The sequence below is a fragment of the Artibeus jamaicensis genome, unplaced genomic scaffold (genome assembly GCF_021234435.1).
Source record: "Artibeus jamaicensis isolate MK-2021 breed Jamaican fruit bat unplaced genomic scaffold, CSHL_Jam_final contig_497, whole genome shotgun sequence".
Lineage (NCBI taxonomy): Eukaryota > Metazoa > Chordata > Mammalia > Chiroptera > Phyllostomidae > Artibeus > Artibeus jamaicensis.
The window spans coordinates 10375790-10398280 of record NW_026521863.1 but is presented as its reverse complement, the minus strand read 5'-3'; the positions used below and the strand labels follow the sequence as shown (position 1 = coordinate 10398280).

Below are 22491 nucleotides of genomic sequence, written 5' to 3'. Positions count from 1 at the left end.
AGTGCCAGCCTGCAAATCAGACTCGCTAGTTGGATTCCCAGTCAGGGCACATGCCTGGGTTGTGAGCCAGGACGCCAGTAGGGGGCGAGTGAGAGGCAACCACACATTGATGTTTCTCTCCCTCCCTTCCCCTCTCTATAAATAAATAAATAAATAAATAAATAAATAAATAAATAAATAGACAGACAGATAGATAAATAAATAAATAAATGAAAAGACACAACTGGAAGGAAGATACAGATACTCCTGTGTGGCAGCAAGGCAGTTAAATAAGGAGTGGTGTGGTCCCAGCTGGGATGTGTCTCCTGAGGCCTTTGGAGTAGTTTCTGCCCCATAGCGGCATTCAAGAAATACTTGTGATGTGAGTGCATGCCACTCCTCTGGGGCGTTCCTGGACCTATTCGGCATGGGCTTGGAGAATTTTTGCACAATTCCCTGTGACTGTGTTTGGTGATGGTGATGGTGGACGGGTGGGCAGGGGCAGAGAACACATCCGTCGGGATTGTTCTCGGGTACATCCAGCCCAGCTCCTTTGAGACCCTGCTGTTCTGGCCTCAATGAGCCTTCATAAATCAACTCTCTCCACTTTTTCTCTTTTTGCACTTTATAATCTTTTATGTGGCTTGTTAGTAAAATTTTGTATCTTCAATTTCTTAATAATTGGTTCTAGGGCATAGGCTGTAAATCAGTCTACTCCAAGCTGCCTTTTTACAGTGAATCTTAGCCTTCAGCTTGAATTTCCCACCCAAGGCTTTCAAAGTTGCATCTTCTCACTTGATGCAGCCAAGAGGGGGGCCCCCAAAAAGGATTTGGAATGGGGTCCAGAACTCAACGTGTCCAGGAAATGGTAAGATGCCCCCCCCCCCACAGGTGTGAGTTGGGGAAGGGACAAATGGAGCAGGGTGATTGAGAGCTGTTTTGTACAGCAAAGGGTTTGCAGCTAACCTCTGGCATGGTCATTTAACGTATCTATAACCCTTAACTGGGTGCATAGATATGTTAAATAGCTCTGGCCATGCTCTGAGCCAGGGGGATGGAAATGACTTCCACCCAAGACCTAACTGGGGGCAGGTCCCTCAAGTTACAGCACCTGCATGAGAGCTTGGAGATGATTGGCTCCACGCCAGGGGGCCACACCTGCCCAGACTTACAATGGCAGCCCAGTAAACTTCGAATAATACAGGAATGCTGGCAAGTGTAGCCAATTGTAGGAGGACTCGGAAATGGGGCTGCAAATGAGGACTGGTGTGGGGATTTAAAACCCAGACACAGAAGCCATTGGAGGAGGACCATGCAGCTTTGCCGGAGTGGGGACCCCCCACAGCCATGTGAGAAGGAGAGGGAACCACGTGTCTGTGGCAGTACAGAGAAAGAGCCACACGCTTTTGGACAGAGTGGAGACCCTCGCAGCTGGGGGTAGAGAGAATCAACATGCAGCTTTAGCAGAGAATCACCGCTCGGCTTTGCCAGAGTGGCGACCCTACCCTCTCTGCAGCTCTGGTGGAGAGAAAATCCATGTGGTTTTGGTCAGAGTGCAGACTCCTGCAGCTCTGGTGAAGGAAGCAGGAGAGACTTTGCCTGGAAAAATGGGTACAAAGAACTCTTGCCAGTAGACCATGAGAAGGTGCCACATGACTTTGGATTAATTGGAGATCTTGCCTGGACAGCAACACAGCTGACGGTGCCAGTGGCCTGGAACACGGATGTGTGAGTTTTTTTCTGAGATATGGTACCCCAAATTAGGGCAGGGGGAGAAGGGAGTGCTGTGGGCATCCAAAAGGACTTTGATATTTTAATGGGGACATTGGGTCACTACTTTAAGTCTGTAATACTTTAAATAAACCTTTCCTTTCCTTTTCACCAATCTCTGGCATTGAGAGACATCTTTCCTCTGGCAGCAGACAGACAAGCCCAGTAGGTGGTCTGGACGGTATTAGTGTCCTTGGGGGGGGGGGGCTGTTGTTCTGTAACAGTTTTTTGGCATCCCTAGGTGGGCCAAATATTGCCCCCTTGGACCTCTGTTCTGTAACATTGTCACCCCATTTTCCAGGAGATATTTCTGCTCCTCAGCCAAAGCTTCCCCCAAACCTTCCATTCCTCTCTGGATTTCATAGGAAGTCACGGCTTTTAGTTTCTAACCCTTTATTTCTCCATCTTCCCTTTACAGATTTTATTGTCCCTCAGCTTTTCTGAGGTTTCTGGTGTGCTTGCACAAATCACATTACCCAAACATTATTAATTCCACGCTTTCGGGTCAGTGGGTGGCCTCTTCACCTTGCCCTTCTTCACCCACCACTCTCTTGGGGTGTTACACCCTGTCTGCAGGCCAGAGCAGAGCACCTGGCAGTCTTTACTCAGAAAGGAGAGCCATCGATGACCTTGTATCCCCTTACTATTCTTCCCAAACCCCCACCTCACTCAGGAAGGCTTTGCTGGACATTCTATTTCTCTCAGGTAGCTGCTGGTGCAGGTGAGGATGCCCCCAGAAGACCCCATGTCCTCTCTCTCCGTGGCCTTGTAAGAATGAAAGGACTCTGGGCAGAAATCCTAGTCTCATCTGCGGCTGCCCTGGTCCTTGCTAGCCTACTCCTATTATCCTCTGGGGAAAGCCATCATCTCATAGCCTCACAGCTTATGCTCACCTGGGCATCCCGCTTTTGTCTTATGTCTGTACTATGTGATTTAAATCTTTGAAAAATTTAATAAAAACATACATCATGCATCCCATTGGGTACTGCACACAGGTTTTTAGAAAGGCACAAATGGGACTACACTCAAGATTTTTCTTAATTTTTTTCTCTTTCCCTGCCACATTTAACATTTGACTCTTCAGGGATGGCAGGTGCCTAGTAAGTCAGTTCAGTGCAATGTGGAGAAGAAATGGCTGGAGGTCTCTTGTTGCTGGTCTTTCCCATGGCTAATGTCATCATGTAGCGATTTCCCCAACAGTGGTCGCTTGTGTCTCTTGAAGGGCTGGACTACTCTAGTGGCAGGACCTCATGTCCCAGGTATTTGGAGCAGTGGTGACGGGGAAGTGAGAGGAGAACAAGGCCCAGAGAGTGACCCATCTCAGATGAGGGCACCTGGCACCTTTGGATCCCAATCTCCCCCGGTGCTCAGAGCCTTTCCTGAGGCAGGAAGTGAGAAAACACATTATGCACAGGTTTGTCTTCTTTAGACAAGAACACAACTCTAAGCTGTCCTTGGAGTGAGATTCCAGCGGGGAGAAGAGAATAAGCTGAGGGCGAAAGCAGGACTCATGTGATAGAAATGTCACCTGAAGGAAATTAGAATGAGAGAAGTCTTAAATACAGTCCCACAGGGCTGAGAAAAGTCTTCCCGGAGGAGGTGGCTGTGAACTGTCTTGTGGGGGAGGGGGAGGGGTGAGAACAAAAAGATGGAGCTAAGAAGGTATACAGAGAGTGTGCTTCTGCACAGGTAATGGGACTAAATCACCTCAGGCACCTGTTTAAAATGCAAGCTCCGAGGCAATGCCCCACAGTGTGAATAGGAGGTCTGCCCAGGCACCCCCCCTCAAATGGAAAGTCCCTGGACTCCTAGATGAGAAGGTGCTCAGCCAGCCAGCATCATGGGAGCTCTGGAAGGCAGGTTCAGGTCATGGTGACTACCTCGGTCTGGTTTAAATCTTCAGTTTAGAGCAGAACTTATCGATTTAATACCTACAGGAATCAGACTGGTACACGCAGTGAGAGAGGTTGGTGGGATATAAGTGCAAATGTAAAAACTGTCTCTCCCTACAGTTAAGGAACAGCAGTTACCATCCATTAGGAACACGTACCCAGGACCAGAGCTTTCCATCTGCAAGAGAAGCCTGAAACCTGGGCTTTGTATAATTCCTCCTCCTCCAATTATTGCACAGTGGATTAAAATGCCATGAACACCGGACAATTCCATGAGGGGCACGAGTTGGCAAGATCAGAGGGGCAGAACCAAATCTTACTGTATGTGGATATGAATGATAGATAGAATTGTATTGTATTCCATTGTCTAATGGAAAACAATAGAAGGTTTGGGAGCAAAGAAGGGAGCTGAACAGAGCATGCTGTAAGAAAATTCACATGGCTCTTGGGTACTCTTGGGACAAAGTGGGCATGGGGCCCTTCAGTCAGGAGACCATAGGAGGCTCTCTCAGTTGTGCAAAGGGAATGAAAGAAAAACGGAGAGTGTGAAAGATGCCGAGAAACAAGAGCTGAGGAGTTATGATTGGCTTTAGATGGAAGGGGGAGAAAGAAATCATCCTCATTCTTTAATGCACACCTATGTCCCCATCTTGTTCATTCTGTGGACAGATAATTTAGGTTGTATTCTGCTCAACGGGAAGATTCAGAGTCGTTTCTTTACGGGAGAAATAAAGCACAGACAGAATATTTTATAGTATCTATAATAAATGCAAAGAAACCAATACAAACAAAACTTAGCTTTAGCAAACTGTACATACATAAATATCTTTTTTTTTCCACATAAAGCCTTCCATGGTCTTATTTATTACATCCAGTTTTTCTTTATACTTTTTTAAAAAGTGCCTTTTGGATTTACAGCTGTGCTTCTCAAGCAAAGGTTAGAACATCATGCCCCAAAGGAAAACGAGGTAAAAAGGAAGCTGCCATATAAGCTTGTAAAAATTGTATGTTACAAGGTTCTAAAATCTCTTCAGCACTGGGAGGCTGGTGGAGTGCTGGACGCTAATGTGCGTTCAGGTGGCATCATCTACTGAATGGATGGGGCCCCCCACGGGAAAGCTGCCCAGACGGTGCACCGAACTCCTTGGGTATGCAGAGAAAGGGCCAAAGGCCCAGAATATACGGGGCCAGAGAACGCTGGAGGCTCAGAGTTTTAAACAATATTTCTTCCAAACCTCTGTCTTCTATTTGCTCTCTTCCTGCTATTGTTTATCATCCACCTCCGAAGTCATGATTTGCACCCACGGGCTAAAGCTGCCACACCACGGGCATTTGCCAAGATTCAGGTCCTCTTTTCACGACTTTGGGGTGGCTTTGGGCCAAATCCTCCTTACACTACACTACCAGCACCACTGCCGATTGCAGCTGCTTGGCTCAGAGGGGAGGAGGGCCATTTGTGTATCTGAGCATGGGGTGGAACGATCGGGCGAAGTTGTTGGAGAGGGCACAGCTGTAGTCCTCCTCTGACATGGGGACCAGGCAGGCGAGCCCGATGAGCAGCAGCAGGAGGAGCTGGAGCGGGAGAGCCGCCCGGAGCACTCGGAACAGGAAACTGTGGCCGGACCGAGCTGGCTGAGGCTCAGAAAGGGAGGAATCGGAGCCATCTTTTGTGGACCTGAGAGAAAAAGCGACAGAAACAACTCAAACGTCTTCAGTGTTGGGTGGATGCTGCTTTTAGTTCCCTCACCTTCCTGGAAGCTGAAGGACCAGGCCAAACCCAACCCAACCTGGCGATTAGCTACCAGCCTTCCTCAGTGTGCCCAGGCCATCTCCCACCACCAACGGAAGAGTTGCTTGGCAACCGTACTGTTGAAAAATTAACATTTAGTCAGTTGACTAAAGGTAACTAATTGATGTCAAATTCTACCCGTTAATTTGGTAAAATATTTCCCATAATTAAGATGTGGATGTTGGATGCAGTACATTTTTGGTTACAGACTACCAGGAGCACCGTCAGCCCAAATTAGTTGCTGTCAGAATTGTATGAACTGTTCCATCTAGTCATCCTGGGTGTGCCAATATCCATGCAGTGAGGAGGAGAACAGCCCCAGTCATTTTGTGACCCATAATTTTGCAGACCCATAAAGCTTAACTGATCTCAGAGTGCACCCTGGTCTCATGTCGCACTGAATCAGCATCTGGCCCTGACATCGGTGGGTTCCAAAGCTGTATGAACAAGGACGGCAGTGGAGATGGCACAGGGAACACACTACCGAATGACTCAGACTCTGGGCTCATCCTGTTGTTTATCAGCTGTGAGTCTGAGAAGCAGACACAATGTTTTCTGAGGAGGGCAGACTGTCATTGTTCAGGCTCCTGCTGCTCAAAGTTCCACGTTTTCCTACCTGCATTTATATCTTCCTATCTACTAGTATTAGAGGTTAAGCATGAATTTCCAATTTCATAAGAAAGATGGCCTATAGAAGATTGAATATGGAAGTCAGTTCTGGGTGGAGTGTTCATCCTTTAATGTTTTGTTTGGTTACTAGTAGAAAAGATGAAGAAAGACAATTTTTTTACAAATGTTTGTAAAACGCTTTACAAAGAAATGCTTTTGTATACACACACACACACACACACACACACACAGAGAACACTGCAGGAGCGAAAAGAATGGGTACTAATGAGACACATCCCCCCACACCTAGTATAAATTCTCTAACGGTAGTAGTCTCACTAAGGATAAAGGCATTGAATGTGAGGCCACTAGAGAAACACAAAGGTGTGAAAACTGTGTTGGTTACTCTATGTTTTTCTCTTAAGAAAACACTAGGTTTCCAGCTGGACTACTCGAACTCTTTTATTAAACCATCAAAGAAATTCGGGGAACAAACAGACTGGTCCTCTGTAGCCCCAAGCAGCCATATACCCCACTGTGTTTTTAGCACATGTAGTGAAAGAACAATCGCTGGCATCAATTAGGACTGCGTTTCTTTTCTGAAAACTACAACTAATGCCTAAGTAACCTTGAACAAGTCACATCACCTCCAAGTGCCAACCTTTAGACCAGATTGTCTTCTGACTTGGAAGTTCCATGTGTTATACATTTTATGTCTTCTACTAATTACTCAGTATAAATATTCTGTCAGCTGAAAGGCCACAAGCATTCAATCACCATCTAGTGGTCAAACTGATTAACGGCCCTCAAGCTAAGGCCAATCGATGAGCTACTCCTAATGAGCTGAACAGGAAGTCCGTGTATTTTGTGAAATACAGTAGAGAATAAAAGAAGAAGGTCACATACTTATCAATAGAAAATTATTGAGTTTTCTAAAAAAATGTTCATGGTAAGCAGTCTTAGAGACTAGACAACTTAATTTTTGTAGATAAATTAGGTTGTTTTGTAGATAAATTTTATTTTTGTAGATAAATTCATCTCCTAATTTTGCAGATAACTTGCTAAGGACGGTAAACACTTATTTTTCTAGTGACTAGGCAACATACTAAGCATTTATCTTGGGTTCTCTCATGCAATCTCCAGAACAGTCCTCAGTGTGCTTGCTTTCTTTTTCTATAGATGACGATAAGGTGTCTCAGAAAGGTGACATAAGGAGTAACTTACAGCTGGCAAGTGGCAGCATTAAGATTTCAGCCCTGGGATTTTAATGCCCAGAATTTGGACTCTATGGAGAGGGAAAATGACTTGCCCCGAACGAATCCCAGGATAAAAGGAAGAGATCGAGCAGGAACTCTGGGTCCAAAGTCCCTGACCACCGTACTCTCTGCAAAGCTTTTTGTTTGGTGACATGAAGGTAGGTCATCCAAGTTAAAGAATGTCACAGGTGCCTTGCATGAAGGAAAAAAGAGAGGAAACTACTTGTGTCCTGAGATGTTTGGAAGTGAGTGGTTTCTTCATGTCGAAAATAAGGGCCTCCCAGTAGGAAGCAGATTGTCAAGTTAGTGCATGAACAGGGGGCCATTTTGTTTGCAGACAGTTGCACAACCCTGGCCAAGCCACACGGTCTCTCTGGTCTGGCCTTCAGGTTTCTCGTTTGCAAAGAGGAAGGGTGCATTCATATCCTAAAAAATTCCTGGCTCTGACAGTTAATGAATTCAGTGTTTTGCCTTAAATTGTCTAAAGAAGGATGGGAGAGTTGCCCATGAACTCTGGGTTGAATTTTTCTGCAAGATCCCTTTTCCTTACAATGTGCCCTGGCAAACAACAGTCCCCATCTGTCACTGGATGAGTTATGACCGAAGCACAAGAGAGAGATGCACATTTCCTCACTATTCAACATTTACAGGAAACAAGAGTGTTCTCTGGCTTTTTTTAGGACACATCTAAGGACATTAGTGATGGGTAGATTTATGCATATCACTGACAATACAATCTCACTGACAGAGCTCAATAGCTCTTGCTTGTCAATTATTAGCTTCTGTGGGCAATTAAGCCAAAGATCAAAATCAAAACACAGGGCGCCCCTTGACTAGTCCACTCCTGAGAACAACTGGAAAGGTCGACATCTTTGGAATACGGGCTCATACGTTACAGTACCCGTTGAAGGACATGGCACATTGAACAGCATCAGAGATTTTCTAATTAAAGTTTAATGACCATGTGCCTTCTAAGGTTGAAGAATGCCTACCTAAGGAGAGGCAATGGGCTGAGATAGGGACAAAGAGGACACACAGTTCTTAGGGGACTTCCAGGCAGTTGATTGCTCTTGAAAGTTTCCAGTTTATCTATTAGGAAAAAAAAATGCCACCCCCAGGTGGCAATAATCAGGGTTTCAACATGCACAAAGTTTTAAAGCTTCTCATACCAACAGGCTAATGATACCCAGGTGAAAGGGTACTTTTAATATTTATCTATTGACCTAAAATCACCTTAGTTACCTCCCTTTCAAGAGTCTTGGGAAATTTGACAAGGGAAAGAACAAAGACACTAGTCACTCATCTTTCTCCAGTGGCCTTATTACATAACTACAAAAGGTGCCAGGTGACATTATGCCTATAAAGGAAAATTTAAATGTGGGAACTTAGTCAAAGAAGTTAATTAGTGGAGATATTTCAGATCATTTGGCCCAGCAAAAACAAGCTTATTCTCATAAGTAAATACTCATTTTATTATTCTTTTCACTCCCCTCACTCATTCAAATTTCTGGGCAAGTAACTGCCCGGGAGTGGTTTCTTCCCTTTCCCCCACAACACACAGTGGTAGGAGGAGGAAGGTTGGGGAGAAAGTTGTACATCGCAACACACCACGCAGAAGAGGGCATGACCAAGACATGCGAGAAGCCCAACCACTATGCACATAGAGTAAGACTCATCTCAAAAATTTTACACAATGAAGGGAAATCAAATGGGTTCGTTCTGAACATACATTGTTCAAACACAAAGGAAGATTGCGATTCATTCTGTTACTTGTTAGCAAAGCCAGGCAGTAAAGCAACAGGAATTTACTGTGAGAGATTGTCTAGCTTGTCTGTGATCTTGCGGCCTACTCTTCTGTGCATGGTCTTTGTTCCATGGTTATGTGGTTCAGAAGACACATTTCCAGAGTCAGTTTAGAATTTCAGTCTCCTCTTATTCCAGTCTGCATGGCCTGGTCCTGGGCTACCTCGCCAGCCCGTGGTAGCCCAAGCCCTAGAACTGTTCGTTACAGTTCCATCCTCCAATAGCCCTTTGCTGGAGGGGAATGGTTGACAAGTTAGAACTCCCCTTAGAGTCAGGCAGACCTGGGTACACACCTAAAACTTCAGGCCTCTACTCCTGTGTATCCTTGTCTGTAAAACTGGGAACACAGTCAAGGAGGGTTAAATGAGGCAACAGATATATACAATGCTTAGCATAGTGCTTAGAACACATTAAGTGCTAAACTGACGTCAGTAATGTATTATTACCTGTACTATGAAAGCAAGGACGTGCTGACTCAGACCCTTGGGGGTTGGCTGGATGTGGCCTTTTCTCCTGGGAATCATTCCTGATTTCCTAGGAGTGCTTTCAAAGATGTGATGAGTTTCTCAAAGTGTGACGGTTCCCGGGAAACACGGGGATGCATAGCTCAAATGTTATAAAAGAAACACACTGCAGCTTTACCCTATACCTGTCCTCAGCCGAGGTGGGGACCTGCCCTGTGGGCAAGACCACTTTAGCCTAAGGCTTTTTGAATGCTTTGGATAACTAGATCCCCAGGGTGACGTCTGGAGAAAAAGACTTAAAAGAAAAATTTCACAAGGAACTAAATAGTGTTTTCAGTAAAGCCCTGCTTACATGTAAAATCCCTGCTGTGTCTGCTTCCCTCCACTTGGCTACCTTGAACACACTTTAAAATGAGGTGTTTTTTCCCTCTCTTTCTGTGTTTCAGCCAGTCATTTGCCACTTCTTATTCCATCTTAGTTCTCCGTGTGGAAAGTGCCAGAGACCAATGGTGCCCTGGGGAATTCTGCATTTCATAATTCTAAGCTTTGGAATAAAGTCATCAACTCATTCTATCCAGACTACAGAGAAGTTGTCCCTTTGCCTTGCTGGAAATCGAAGTAAAATCTTCCTATTTGTCAAGTTCAATGACTTGGCAGCAGAGTTTTGAAGAGTTATTAGAGATCAGGTTAGATAACTTCAAGTCCGTAATGGAGAAAAAGTACCGAGTGGACCTTTATAAATGTTGCTTCAGAAGAACACTTTTCAAATATATTTAATCTCAAAAATAGTGAGTAGTTGTTATAAATGTATGCAGAGACATTTTTCAAATGTTTATAATTTGAGGAGCCTAGGGGAGCTTCTTGTAACTGATTTAAAGCATCTCTTCATTCTGACACATTGCCAGTCTTTTAATGGTAGGAACTATATTGTATTAATTTTGTAGGTTTAGGGACTAAACATGGTACCATTAATCTGTACATAGGCTTAGAATCTATGTAAGAAGACATAGGACAGTTACCATAAAATTAAACTGAAATATATAGCAAAAGAGCAACTGATATTACTAATATCTGACTTTAAACAACAAAAAGAATATGAGAACCCTTCCCTTCCAACTAATACCCCATTTTTTTCCCCCAACTCAGCCTCTCTCCTATCTCAGGAAGAAGATGATCTAACATTTTCCCATTGCAGCTCGCTGGGGCCAAGATTCTATGCTGTTTGTGCTTCGGCAATAATCTTTAAAATTTGCTGGACCAGTGCAAGATCAAACACAAGGTACTCTGCAGTCTCAGTGTAAAGGAACACCATGACAGCCCGGATTGTGAGGGAAGTTCATTCTTTCCCAGCAGACTCTGTCTTTCATTGTCAAGGTTGGGTGCACCTCAAACCAATATGCCAAGGAGTTAAGAATTCCAAGAATATTCAACCACAACCTGTCTGGCAAGGTGTTTTGAGGAGTTTTGCAATTCAGGTGAAGATCATTTGTATTCCCACCCTTTTAAGCAGCAAAGTGAAACTTGTGTTGTGTACTCAGAAAGATGTTAATCAACAGCGCTGGACAGAGTAGAGCTGAAAAGTGCCTTGCGGATGTCACAATGAGAAGGTGGCCGTCCCAGCTGCAAAGCCCCATTTGAAGACATGTTGTGGCACTTCCTGCCCTAAGAAACAATGCCTTTGACATTTTCAGGAAACCTGGGTGGCTGTCTGGAATAACTGGGGGAGCAGGTTGACGCAATATTTGTAAACCTGCAGGTGGTTGCTATTGGTGTTGCATAATGTAAGAGCTTCCCCCTTCTCTTTAGCATCATTTATGCAACCAAAGAATTGGTCTCTGGTATCCTAAGAGGATACCCCACGGCAATGTGTTCATGTTCACACTGGCAATTTCTGTGGAGAAGATGGACCATATACAACAGTGACCTGTCTATGAAATGATTGTTTTTTTCTTGCAGGGGCCTAACGAAACATCAAAACATCAGAGTGCCTGCAGAGGTCCATCATCACCTTCAAAAATCCCTGTGAGTTTTTCCTCCATATTTCATTACTGATATTTTGTTAGGGACCAAATGCCCCCTGCCCCACCCTCCCACTCCAAAACTGTAAAGCAAACCAAAGGGAAAGAAAAAACCCTCAGAAAAACATTGCATAGGGAGGCTGAAACCCAGAAAACATATCCAAACACATTCTGCATTACTTCAGCAGAGTGGGAAGGACCAAAGGGAAGAGCCAGTCTCTCCAGACCTCAGCTGGAAAACCAGGACTATTACTCAGGGGTTCTTCCCGGTCCTACGCTTCCTCATCCCCCACTTTCCTTCCAGGAACTTTGACTCCAGCTCAGTGGTGGTAAGTCTCCAGAGGGGCAAAGTACTTGAACAGTGAACTAGCTGCTTGGGAGTGGGATGAAAAATCCGCTCCGAGGACGGTGTTTTCATGTTTAGACATCTGTCTGGGGAAGCAGGCACTGAGTAGAGAGAGGGTTGGGAGAGCACAGACATCACACCACAACGAGGAAGGCGAAGCGCCGCTAACTGCAGAAAAGAGGGGCCGTTGGCAGCTGGGTGTGAGGCACAGAGTGGCAGCGTGAGCAGGCTCTGGGGAGGTGCCCGGCAGGGGCGAGGGCCGCTCATTTGCAAAGTGAAAGCTCGCAGAGTGTCAGGAAGGTGAGTGACTGAGTGTGCAGGCTGAAGAGAGATCGTAGGGGAAGCAGAAAGTAAGGTGTTCATAAATTTTAAATAGTACCGAATTAGGACTTGCCATTTGGAGAATCCCAAACCCACAATCTGGATAAAACATGAAAATAAAATAAAAAGCTGGGGGTGTTAGTATATTTTATTCAGATTTGTGGGTTCTGGAAGTGATAAAGTCATTCATTGATCAAATACGTGTCTTATTGTAAAATCTAGAAATAAAGAGGATGATAAAACTCTGCCACAACTGAAATAGCAGCATGTCACCAGTTGTACCGAATCCTAGGTGCGCAAGGAAAGCCATCGGTTGAAAGGTACCAACGGCCTGTGTAACATTAGCCACAGTTTTGGTGAGGGCCGAACATTGCGCTTTGAGATTCACTTACACTTTCCAATGAGAAAAGTTGTCTTCCAATTTATTAGGACAGTGGTATACCGAAACAAGTCATTTCTCAACTACCCTGAGGCAGACCCGCCATGGGCCTACCAAAATCACGGGCAATTTTCATCATCCTCTTGGAGTTCTAGAACAGTGTGGAAACCAGGAGAATGAGGTACCTGCTATGTGGACTGTTGACAGAGGGTCCGGGCTGTGAGAGACTACATTTGCCTCGTGGCTGTTTGCAATGAACAGGGGTAAAGAAAGAAGAATGTTCAGTCCAGGCAAATAAAGACAAGCTACTGATGAAAATTAAACTAAAAGTGCAGCAAAGGGAAAATAAATCAAACAAAATGATCAGTACCCATGATTAAGGAAACTGGCTTTTCTTTCGTAGAAAAAAATAAAATAAATTTACATCTATGCTGTTAGTCACTAAAGAAACATGAATTGGGGTTTAAAAGCCCCCAACACAGTGGGTATATTTTCCCCCAATTTTCATGGTAGAAACTAAAGTGACCGCATGCTAGCCAAGAATCTCTGTATACTTACTCACAATCAAAATAAAGTTCAATACACCATGCCAAACCATCTTTTTGTTATCTTCTAGAACATCAAAGCAGTACTAAAATTCTTGATGGATAAAAAATAACAATGGTAATAAGAAATTTTACCATTTTCTTCATAGACTGATGATGACCCAACAATTTAAATACATAAAGCTAAAATTTGGATGGAAAAGCCAGTATTCCTTCACATTCTTAAACTAGGATCTATAAGGAAACTAGTGAATGTAGTAAAAAAAAATCCTAAAAAAGGTCATAACATTTATCAGCATAGAACTTAAGTGTTTATCACAAATAATAGAAATGAAATCAACACTTCTAAAAACTAAGAGAAATGAAATGGTAACAAAAATGAATATAATCATAAAGCAGGACAAAAAATAACAAAAACAAGCTTCTAATTACACAGAGAAATCAAGGTATAGAGGGTGGCAGGGGCTGAATTTGCTTCTGTGTGCCGGGGAGATGGTGGCCCCCACAGGCCTGGTGGCGGGCGGGCAGCACAGTCTCTGAAAACCTTCAGGACCACTCTCAGGAGCTTCTTTGCTTGAGAGTCAACAGAACCTCCACTTATCTTACAAATTCAGCGTCTCCGTGAGACGCTTTTGTCCACCTTTGGCGGAGGCGCCCTTTTCAGCGGAGCCTATTTTTTAGGTGGACAATGGCAGGGGTGGTCTGAAGGTTGGAGCCACCAAAGGGATCAGCAAGTATGGTTCTAGACATGGCCTTTGGAGCAAGAGAAATCATTTGTCTCCCTGCGTACCAATGACAACTTGAGCCCTGAGTCACTTGAAAAACAGAGCCCCTCTTTTCTGTTCCTGAGTGCGGGTGGTGAGGGCCCATGGCAGGGCTGCAGAAACAGCGCTTCACTGTGTCACTGTGGCAATCCCTTCTGTACGGGGACTCCTGCTGTGGGGTGGAGGGAGAGCCTGTGGACCCTGGTAGGTATAGACACTGTCACTCCCTGGTGTCCCCTCCCCTGGGCCAATGACCAGTGGACAGTTACCGTGCTCTGTCTGTTTGGGGTGCTTCTTCCTGACGTAGGACTCACAGATTCCGAGGTGTCCAGCTCATCAGCAGATGACCAGGAGGACAAATCCTACGTAGGAAATAGATTATTTTGATGACTCCACGTCCCAGAGCCAGAAGGGCCCTGCAATGCACAATGTGTTTCCCACCCTACCCCCTTCCATCATCCCTCATAAAAGTCAAACCATTCATTCTTTGGGAAAAATAGAATCAGACAACTACAAGAGGATTGTAACCTAGTCTTTCTGGTGTATTGGGCTCTCCTGACTGTTAAGTTTGTCCCTTTTGGAAACTATGGCTATAGGATTGTTACTACTATGCTTTCTTTATTATTTTCTAGTGATATGGATGTGAATGAGTTGAAGCGGAGGAGGTGAAGGAATCTGCCTTAGAGCTTCAGCTCACTCAGGCCAGAGAAACCCATTCATTTGAACAAGAAACAAAGGAAAGTCACCCAGGAGACTTTTAGCATCAGAGAAGCTGTACTGTTTTCAGCAATGCTGTCACTCTGACTCGACTGTTTTTTGACTTTCTTAAAGGAGGGCAAAGTGTTTGTGTGTTTGTAATGGTATTTCACAACTGAATGGAGTTTTACTAAGCAGGTCTGTACCTGCAAAAGCATTGCTCCAAACCAGCACCACTACCATGATGCAGCCGATAGAATAAACGAAAAATAAATGAGCAGAGGACATTTTCAATGAATTAATTGCTGTTTATGTCAGGAGAATGAATTCAACCTCCTAGGTTAAAGTTGAACCCTATGCAGTGACTGGTTGTGATTTATCGTTGCCACATTACAGAAAACATGTGATTTCTTAAATGAGTAAGGTAAAATAAAATGCTACAGTAATCAGTCAGTCAGCACTAACAATTACGGGAGGTCTCTTGGATGTGACCGAATGACAAGCAGTGTTTTATTATACACATTTATGGGTCCCTTTTTTTTGTTGTGAGACATGACTTGCAGGAGCAGGAGCAGGAGCCGTGATGGGGAGTGGCCACTCTGACAAGCTCTACACTCAAATACTGTCTAAAATGAATGAAGATAACACTTCTTTGATACCCTGGAAGAAATGGCACACAAGGATGTCTGCTTAGAGCTTACCTGCTGACTGCTGGACATGTCTAATAACTTCTCCAGCTCCTTGAGGTGCCGGCTGACTTCCTTCAACAGAAGTTTGAGCCGATTTCCAATCACGTGGACTTTTTCTTTGGCTTCTAAACAGTCTGTGCCTTCAGCATTCACCAACAGTTGGCAAGACATATCTTGCAGTGAGGCCACTTTGAGTTGGGATTCCAATAGCTCCTGCCTTATTTGCTGTGTACGTAAAAAATATTTTCCCAAGAATTTTTGATAAGTGGAGAAAGTCTCTCACATGTGGAATGATATCAGTCTAGCTTATGGGGTAATTACACATGAGCATCAGAATACTGTGCTCGCCCGAGGAAGGACATAGTTGCCCACGGCTTTTGGGAATCGGGGACCTGTGTTCTAATGTTGCCTCTGCCAAAAAAAAAACATTCTGTAAGACTCCTGAACTTCTCTAATGTGAGTTTTCTCCTTTCGGTAAAGTGATGATACTATTTCCTGCCTGGTCCACTGAAAGTATTCTTGGAAGGTTCAAATTAGTAAGTATATGTGAAAGTACTCAAAATATAAAGTATTATGCAAATGAGACATAAGATATTCTTTTAAAAAGAAGAGTAAAACATTACCACAAGTATGGCAAACCTCAAGTGTGTCTAGGTGTGCTCTGATATCTGTTTAAGATTTTTAAAAGATACATGGGTGATTTATTACTCACCACTGAAGCCTGAGGTCAAAGGTCTAATGAACACGCAGTCACAGTTATTTCCTTCTTCCTCTAAGACCTTGATGGCACTGAACTAAAAGCTACCGATTCTGCTGGTAAGTGTAGTGAGTGTTAAATGTTAAGAAATAGCATTTTAAAAATACAGAAAACTACAAAATTCAAATAGTTTTCTCCTAATGGAACGTAAATATGCTTCTTTATCTCTTAGAAAATCACTCAGTGCACTGTACATTATATTGTCCAAAGTTCTTTGTATAAAGAATCTACACAGAAATTCTGCAAGTTCCCTTTTGAATTCAGTGCTAGAAACAGTTTCTTGCACCTTGAGAACTGGCGTGCTGTCTTTTTGTCAGATAACGAAAATAAGTGAACTCATCACATTGCCTGCTTGCCTTAACTTGCAGAAAACTCGGTGTCAAGGTTAATGATGACTTTGGTACACTTACAAACCACTTGATATACTTTTGGGATCTAGATCTACCAAGCACAGTTTAAATTAAAAATAAGTATAATCACCATACACCTGTTTTCATAAAAAACAAATTAATTCATAAAAACAAATTAATTAAGATTAAAACCTCTAAGAGTTCTGCAATTGAGCAATGACTTTAGAATCAGATTTTAAAGCTAGTCGATGTCATTTCCTACGCATATTTGCTCCACAAAAATTGAAGAAACTGAGAAGTCAAGTGAAATGAACTTAGAGACTATAACTAAAAAGGTAAAAAACAGTACCACCTGCTAAAAATGACCAGAGGCTGCCTGAGTTCACATATCTTACCATAAGTTGTTTGTGATGGTCCTGAAGGGTCTCCGCATCGAGGTGAGAATTGATAGGAACAATTTCATTTTTCCTTCTGTCGATGTTCTCCAGCATAAGCAGCAAAGCATGACTCATTTCATGAAAATCCTGGGCAAAAACCAGACTGCATAAAATCTCCTTGAATAATAGATGTTTCCTTCCCAGCTTAAATTTCCATTCTTTACAACTGCTACCATTGGCAAAGGTAACTTTGTATTTTGCCACCTACAATACACACATTTTTCTCAAATATTTGAGAGAAAAATAAGGATGTGCAAACTACACGGGTATAATGATTACACCAAATGCGGATGTGTATACGGCAAAAGTACGTTGGTTTTAAGATCTTAGACACAACTTCTTTCTGAGAAAGGTAATTATCTGAGTTCACATTCTTACCAAAATCATCTAATTTATTACTTAAGGGTAAATTTAGACAAGGAAAATGGGTCCAAAATAAAAGATACTAGAGGAATTTCTAGGGCTATCATATAGTTTGGAAAGAGGCAACTCTGCTCCCTTTTTTTCTCTCTGGCTTCAGACCTTTCCATCTTTGAAAGCCTGAACCTGGTCCCTTATGTCCTTCATCCATCCACTTGTCCACTCATTTTTTCAAAGTTCCTGAGGATCTCCAACGTGGAAGGCCCTGTACTAGGAGTGGCTGCAAGGTTGAAACAGCAGCTCGGGTACCTGCTTTCAAGGGTCAGGTGCTCTTGATGCACATATAAATCTGGAAAGCAGGCTTCACATCCTGAAAGGGCCTCCCTTCATGCTCAGAATACAATTCAAACCCCTGTGTGATCTCATTCCTGACCACCGTCCTGATCTTTCTTCTCACTCCCTGCCTCTCTGATGCATTTGGATCACACTGGCTTCTTTTCTGTCTTTAAAGACACGAAGCCCTTTCCATTTGTTCTATCTCCTTCTTGGACACATCCTTCCAATGTCAGCTCAAAGATCCTTAGGACCTCCCTAACCACTCTCCAGAAGTGGCTTTTCTCAGTGATTCTTATCAACTCTATAAGGATCTTGGTTAACCATTTAACTGCATTTTTATTGTCTGCTTTCTCCAACAAAAGCAGAGGCTGTGCCTGGACTGCTTAGTGCAATATTTGTCAGACAGTGGACCCTTGGCCCATGTGGTATGCATGCTTACTCATTTGAGGTTCAAGAATTGTCTTCCTATGTGCTCGGTGAAGGGCTGCTGAATGAATGAATAAAATCAATGACTAGAAGAAGGAATGGTGGGGCTGAGATAAGCTTGTGAAAATAGCCTCTTGCTAGCTGGATAGAAGATGGGGTCTAGCTGCTTTGAACTCTAGTTCACATGTACAAATTCTCCTGTAAAAGGAAAAGTTTGAGCACAATATTACCTCATTCAAATATCAACTTCAGGGAGCAATGCACCTTTCTAGTGACCTTGACAAATCAAGTCACAGACCTGGCTCCACAGAAAACGTTTAACTCTGGAGCATGGCCCGCCCAGAGCCCCACGGACCTGACACTGCATCAGGGCGTCCTGGAGCAGACCCCGCCACTCGTCCAGCAGGGAGCACACCCGGTCCCAGCGCGTGTTCATCTGGGACAGGCGGTCCTGCAGAGCCCGGCTCTCCTCACTGCCAGTCCGGGTGAACTCGGAGCTGCACAGGTTGATGGAGAGGATGATGGCTTTGCGGTGGTCCACAGCTTTCTGGAGCTCCTGGAAGCAGAAAGGAGAACCACACAAGGAAAATAGTGACAAAAGTACTTAACCTTGGAAATGCCTCACCCAAATGAAAAGATCCATTAATTAAAACTGGCCTTAACAGGATGGCTACATAAGATGCAGTGAGTTCACACACCACTGAGAACCACACTGCAGTTAAAGGAAATGGTTTAGATGTACATTTGACAAGACAAATAGATCTCAATAAAATACAGTGTTGAGTGAAAGAGTTGGAAACAGAAGGACATGTGCAAAGCAACAGCATTTCTGTAATTTAAAATTCATGTGCACACACACAAATCTACCTTTTCCACAAATACACAGGAACAAAGAACACTCACTAGCCCTGGCTGGTGTGGCTGGCCTGCAAACTAAAGGGTCACTGGTTTGATTCCCAGTCAGGGCACATGCCTGGGTTGTGTGTCAGGTCCCCACTAGGGGGCGCTTGGGAGGCAACCACACATTGTTTCCCTCTTCCTCCCACCCTTCCCCTCTGTCAAAAAATAAGTAAAATCTTTTTTAAAAAAAGAACACTCAAGCCCTGGCTGGTGTAGCTCAGTGGATTGAGCGCGGGCCTGTGAACAAGACAATCGCGGTTCAATTCCCAGTCAGGGCACATGCCTGGGTTGCAGGCTGGTTCCCTTCAGGCCAATTCCCAGCAGGGGACCCATGAAAGGCAACCATACATTGATGTTTCTCTCCCTCTCTCCTTCCCTTCCCCTCTAAAGATAAATAAAATTAAAAAAAAAAAAAGAACACTCATTAGATATTTCAGAATGGTTGCCATGGGTTTGAGGAATGAGGATTAAGAAACATGTGAAGGGGAGGACATGTACATAAAACTAAGAGGAACTTTGTGGGAAGCAACATGACCCTGACATAAGAAGTATGATGAATTCCACCCCCCAGCATGGGATTTTAGCAACAAAACAAAACAAAGCCAGGCTCCAATAGTTCTGAGCAGCAGGAAATGTGCTTTTTGTCCCAGTGTAAGAATCCCATTTTGATAGACCACCGCTATTCAAAGTTCTGGGCATAAGAATAAAATGGGAAGCTTGGCAAGAAAGCAGACTCCCAGGCACTGGCCTCCAGTTATTTTGACTCCGTGGGTAGAGATAGAGGCCCACAGGCCAAGGACACTGCCCATGTCAGAAGCCACCATCCTGTGATGGTTAAGAGAATGAACTGGCTATTTCATCAGTTAACCAATTGAATTTGATTATAGAAATACACGCACACAAAAGAGACAACCGATTTTTTACTTTGTTCATTTCCGAAAAATCTATAACTAAATTCTAGGAACTTGAGCACATGCTCATGTATTAATAATTGAGTAGCTGGGTACTGCTCACACGGCTCTAGGTCAGATCAGGGTGAGCGGTCCTGCAACTGACGTCTACCCCGGCTACAGTTCCCTGTGATTTCTCACATTTCTGTGATGCTTCCTGTTTGTCTTCATTTTCCGTTTCAATAGATTCTTAACATACTGAATATAGATTCAGCCACAGAGGTAGTATAAGATTGAGAGACATTGTGGAAAGACACTTGGATATTCCACAGATCTGTCCTCAGAAAACAGATAGGATTCAGGGAATGGGTTACAGATAGGGTGGCTTTTGTGTGGCTGATTGTCAAGGTCTAACTTCTCCACCCTAATCTCCCCAGGTCTCAGGCTCTGGCCAGCATTTGCTTTATCACCTTTGTAAGGAATTTGGTTTTAATGCAATACTACCTTATGTTTTCCCGGAAGAGATACTAGAGGAATTTAAGTACTCTAGAGAAAAATGCATTTTATAATCCCAATAATGTAAATTGCATCTCTCATCTGACACTTCGTCCTGAAATTGATGGGGCTGGTGCAAAGGCTCACTTCTCTGTTTGAAAATTAATACGATCACCACCAAAGCAAGCCCCAGAAGCAACACCCCCCCAGATAAATAGCATATGCTGAAGCCAGAGAGACACAAAAGCAGGGTGTCTAATCCTTGGAGCCTGGAGAGTCTGGGTAGGTGCCTTCTGGGGAACAGCACACCTTGATGTTCTCTAAACAAAAGGACAGAATCCAAAGAGCTGTTAAAAAGAAACTGCAGCACAAAAGTCTACAGGATCAGTGCATTTGAACAGCTGGCAAGAAGGGTTGCTAAGATCTAGAGATGGAGTTAGAGGAAGTTATCTCATGTACCACATCCACACAGAACACGTCAGGTGTTTCATCACAGTTGCTCCCCGTTTTGTCCGGTTTTATTCGTTACAAGGGGGAATTGCTTCTGCCACTACTACAGACTATTTCAGAAGTTCTGCAGAATCCACAATGTTGATTTCATTAGGTCTCCACAACCTCACACACATAGAGTCTTGGAGAGGACTTGTCTCCATCTCTAGAGAGAGACTTGAAGGAACCTGGTATAATATCTTGATTTCCCTTTGAAGAGGTGAAATAGATCCTAGAGGTACCTGGATGGCTTGTAAAATCTTAATTGATCCTTTAAAAATACCAATTCATCAAACCATACATGATTATTTACTTGGGGGACTACTTCTACAGCATGGTCCACCTTTCTGCCCTTCCAAACCTTCTCTACAGACACTGATTAGGGATGGCTGGGGGCAGATAGTAGAGTGTTTGGGCCCTCATGCTGACCATTTCCCTGTGGCCGTGTCATTGCAGCACAGCTAGAGCTCGCGGCTCCATCTGCCCAGGCACTTGCAGCTTTCTGTCTGGCCATGTGGGAAAGGCCCAGGGCAGCTTACCTTGAGCTTTTTGATTTGGAGCTCAATGGACTGGATGTCGGTGCTGAGCTCCAGGCGCCGTAGCTGCTCCAACTCCTCCTCCGTTGCCCCTAGCCAGGTCCAGACGTTGTTCAGGTCAGAGCCAAACTGCTGCCACTTCTGGAGGTTCTGTTTCATCCTCCGCTCCTTGCTCAGAGCCTGTGCCTGGATGAGCTCCCATCGGTCAATCACACCTGGCAAGACATGATGTACACGCCATTGCAAGGCATTTTCTGCCACATGCCATGCTCAGAAAATGCTTTAAACATGCATTGATGGTTGACTTTTGAGAGCAACAGAAAGAAGAGTAATTCTACTGGGCATTTCTGTTGCTGTCACTGTAAATAACAGTCATGACTGTGTTCTTCCTACCTGCATATTTAATGGTAATGACGTAAAAAAAAAAGAGCTATATCAGGTTTAACACTGTACAGAGTTTTATGGAAGAATGAGCAGCAGTGTGCATGAAGATCACATTCAATTCTTCATTTCTTTCTACTACAGAACTCGGAGAGCATACATACAAAACACAGGACCATGATGTTAGAGACAGGGCTTCAAAACAGATGGGACACCGCCCTCTTCTGTCACAGGAGATCATTGGAACACAAAGAGAAGATCTCAGGACAGGAAAGGGTGGAAGCAACCCTTAAGTGCAACAAAGCACTTCCGAATCTTGCATTTCGCTCGGTCTTGAACTGAGCAGCACTCACTCACCCGCTGTCTGGGTTTCAGTGCTGTTCAGGTTAACAAAGCCAGGAAAATTCTCCTCTTCCTCCTTCAGCTTGTGCTCCAGCCTCCTCACGGAGTCTATGCTTCCGCTGCACTCGGCCAGCAGCTTCATCTGTTCAGACACAGAAAATAGGCCCCATCACCAGGATTTCACATTCCCATGAGTGCAAGAGCTTCTGGGGCACATAGCCTTGTAGTTCCTCAAAAAGGACAGTGGCTGTGTTTTACTCCTCTGTGCCCCTGTGCTAAAATGAGGTCAAGTTCAAAAACATGCTTCATAAACATGTGACATCTTCATATCTACATAAAGCATGGCCTGGAAGATTGTGTTATGTGGTTTTGCATGTGAAATTTTTGAAATTTATGAATCAAGGCAGACTAAACCCATCTTGGATTTAAACTCAGAGCCCTTAGCTGGTATTAGATTACAAAATTTTTGGCA

General features: G+C 43.9%; 1 protein-coding gene across 10 annotated transcripts in view; it reads right to left on the bottom strand.

Moving 5' to 3' along the window:
- Positions 1-4386: 4386 nt before the first annotated feature.
- The window catches only part of SYNE1 (spectrin repeat containing nuclear envelope protein 1), a 404650-nt gene continuing 386545 nt past the window's right edge, over positions 4387-22491 (bottom strand). For 9 of the 10 annotated variants that reach the window (XM_053668739.1, XM_053668738.1, XM_053668743.1 and 6 more), the window contains 8 exons: positions 22035-22161; positions 21300-21511; positions 18342-18542; positions 16823-16951; positions 15333-15545; positions 14205-14297; positions 12812-12870; positions 4387-5316 (listed from right to left, as the gene is read on the bottom strand). In XM_053668739.1, the coding sequence (XP_053524714.1) occupies positions 5076-5316; positions 12812-12870; positions 14205-14297; positions 15333-15545; positions 16823-16951; positions 18342-18542; positions 21300-21511; positions 22035-22161 (1275 nt within the window). In that variant the 3' untranslated portion in view covers positions 4387-5075. The remainder of the gene's footprint in view (positions 5317-12811; positions 12871-14204; positions 14298-15332; positions 15546-16822; positions 16952-18341; positions 18543-21299; positions 21512-22034; positions 22162-22491) is intronic. The other variant, XM_053668745.1, reaches the window with a different exon arrangement.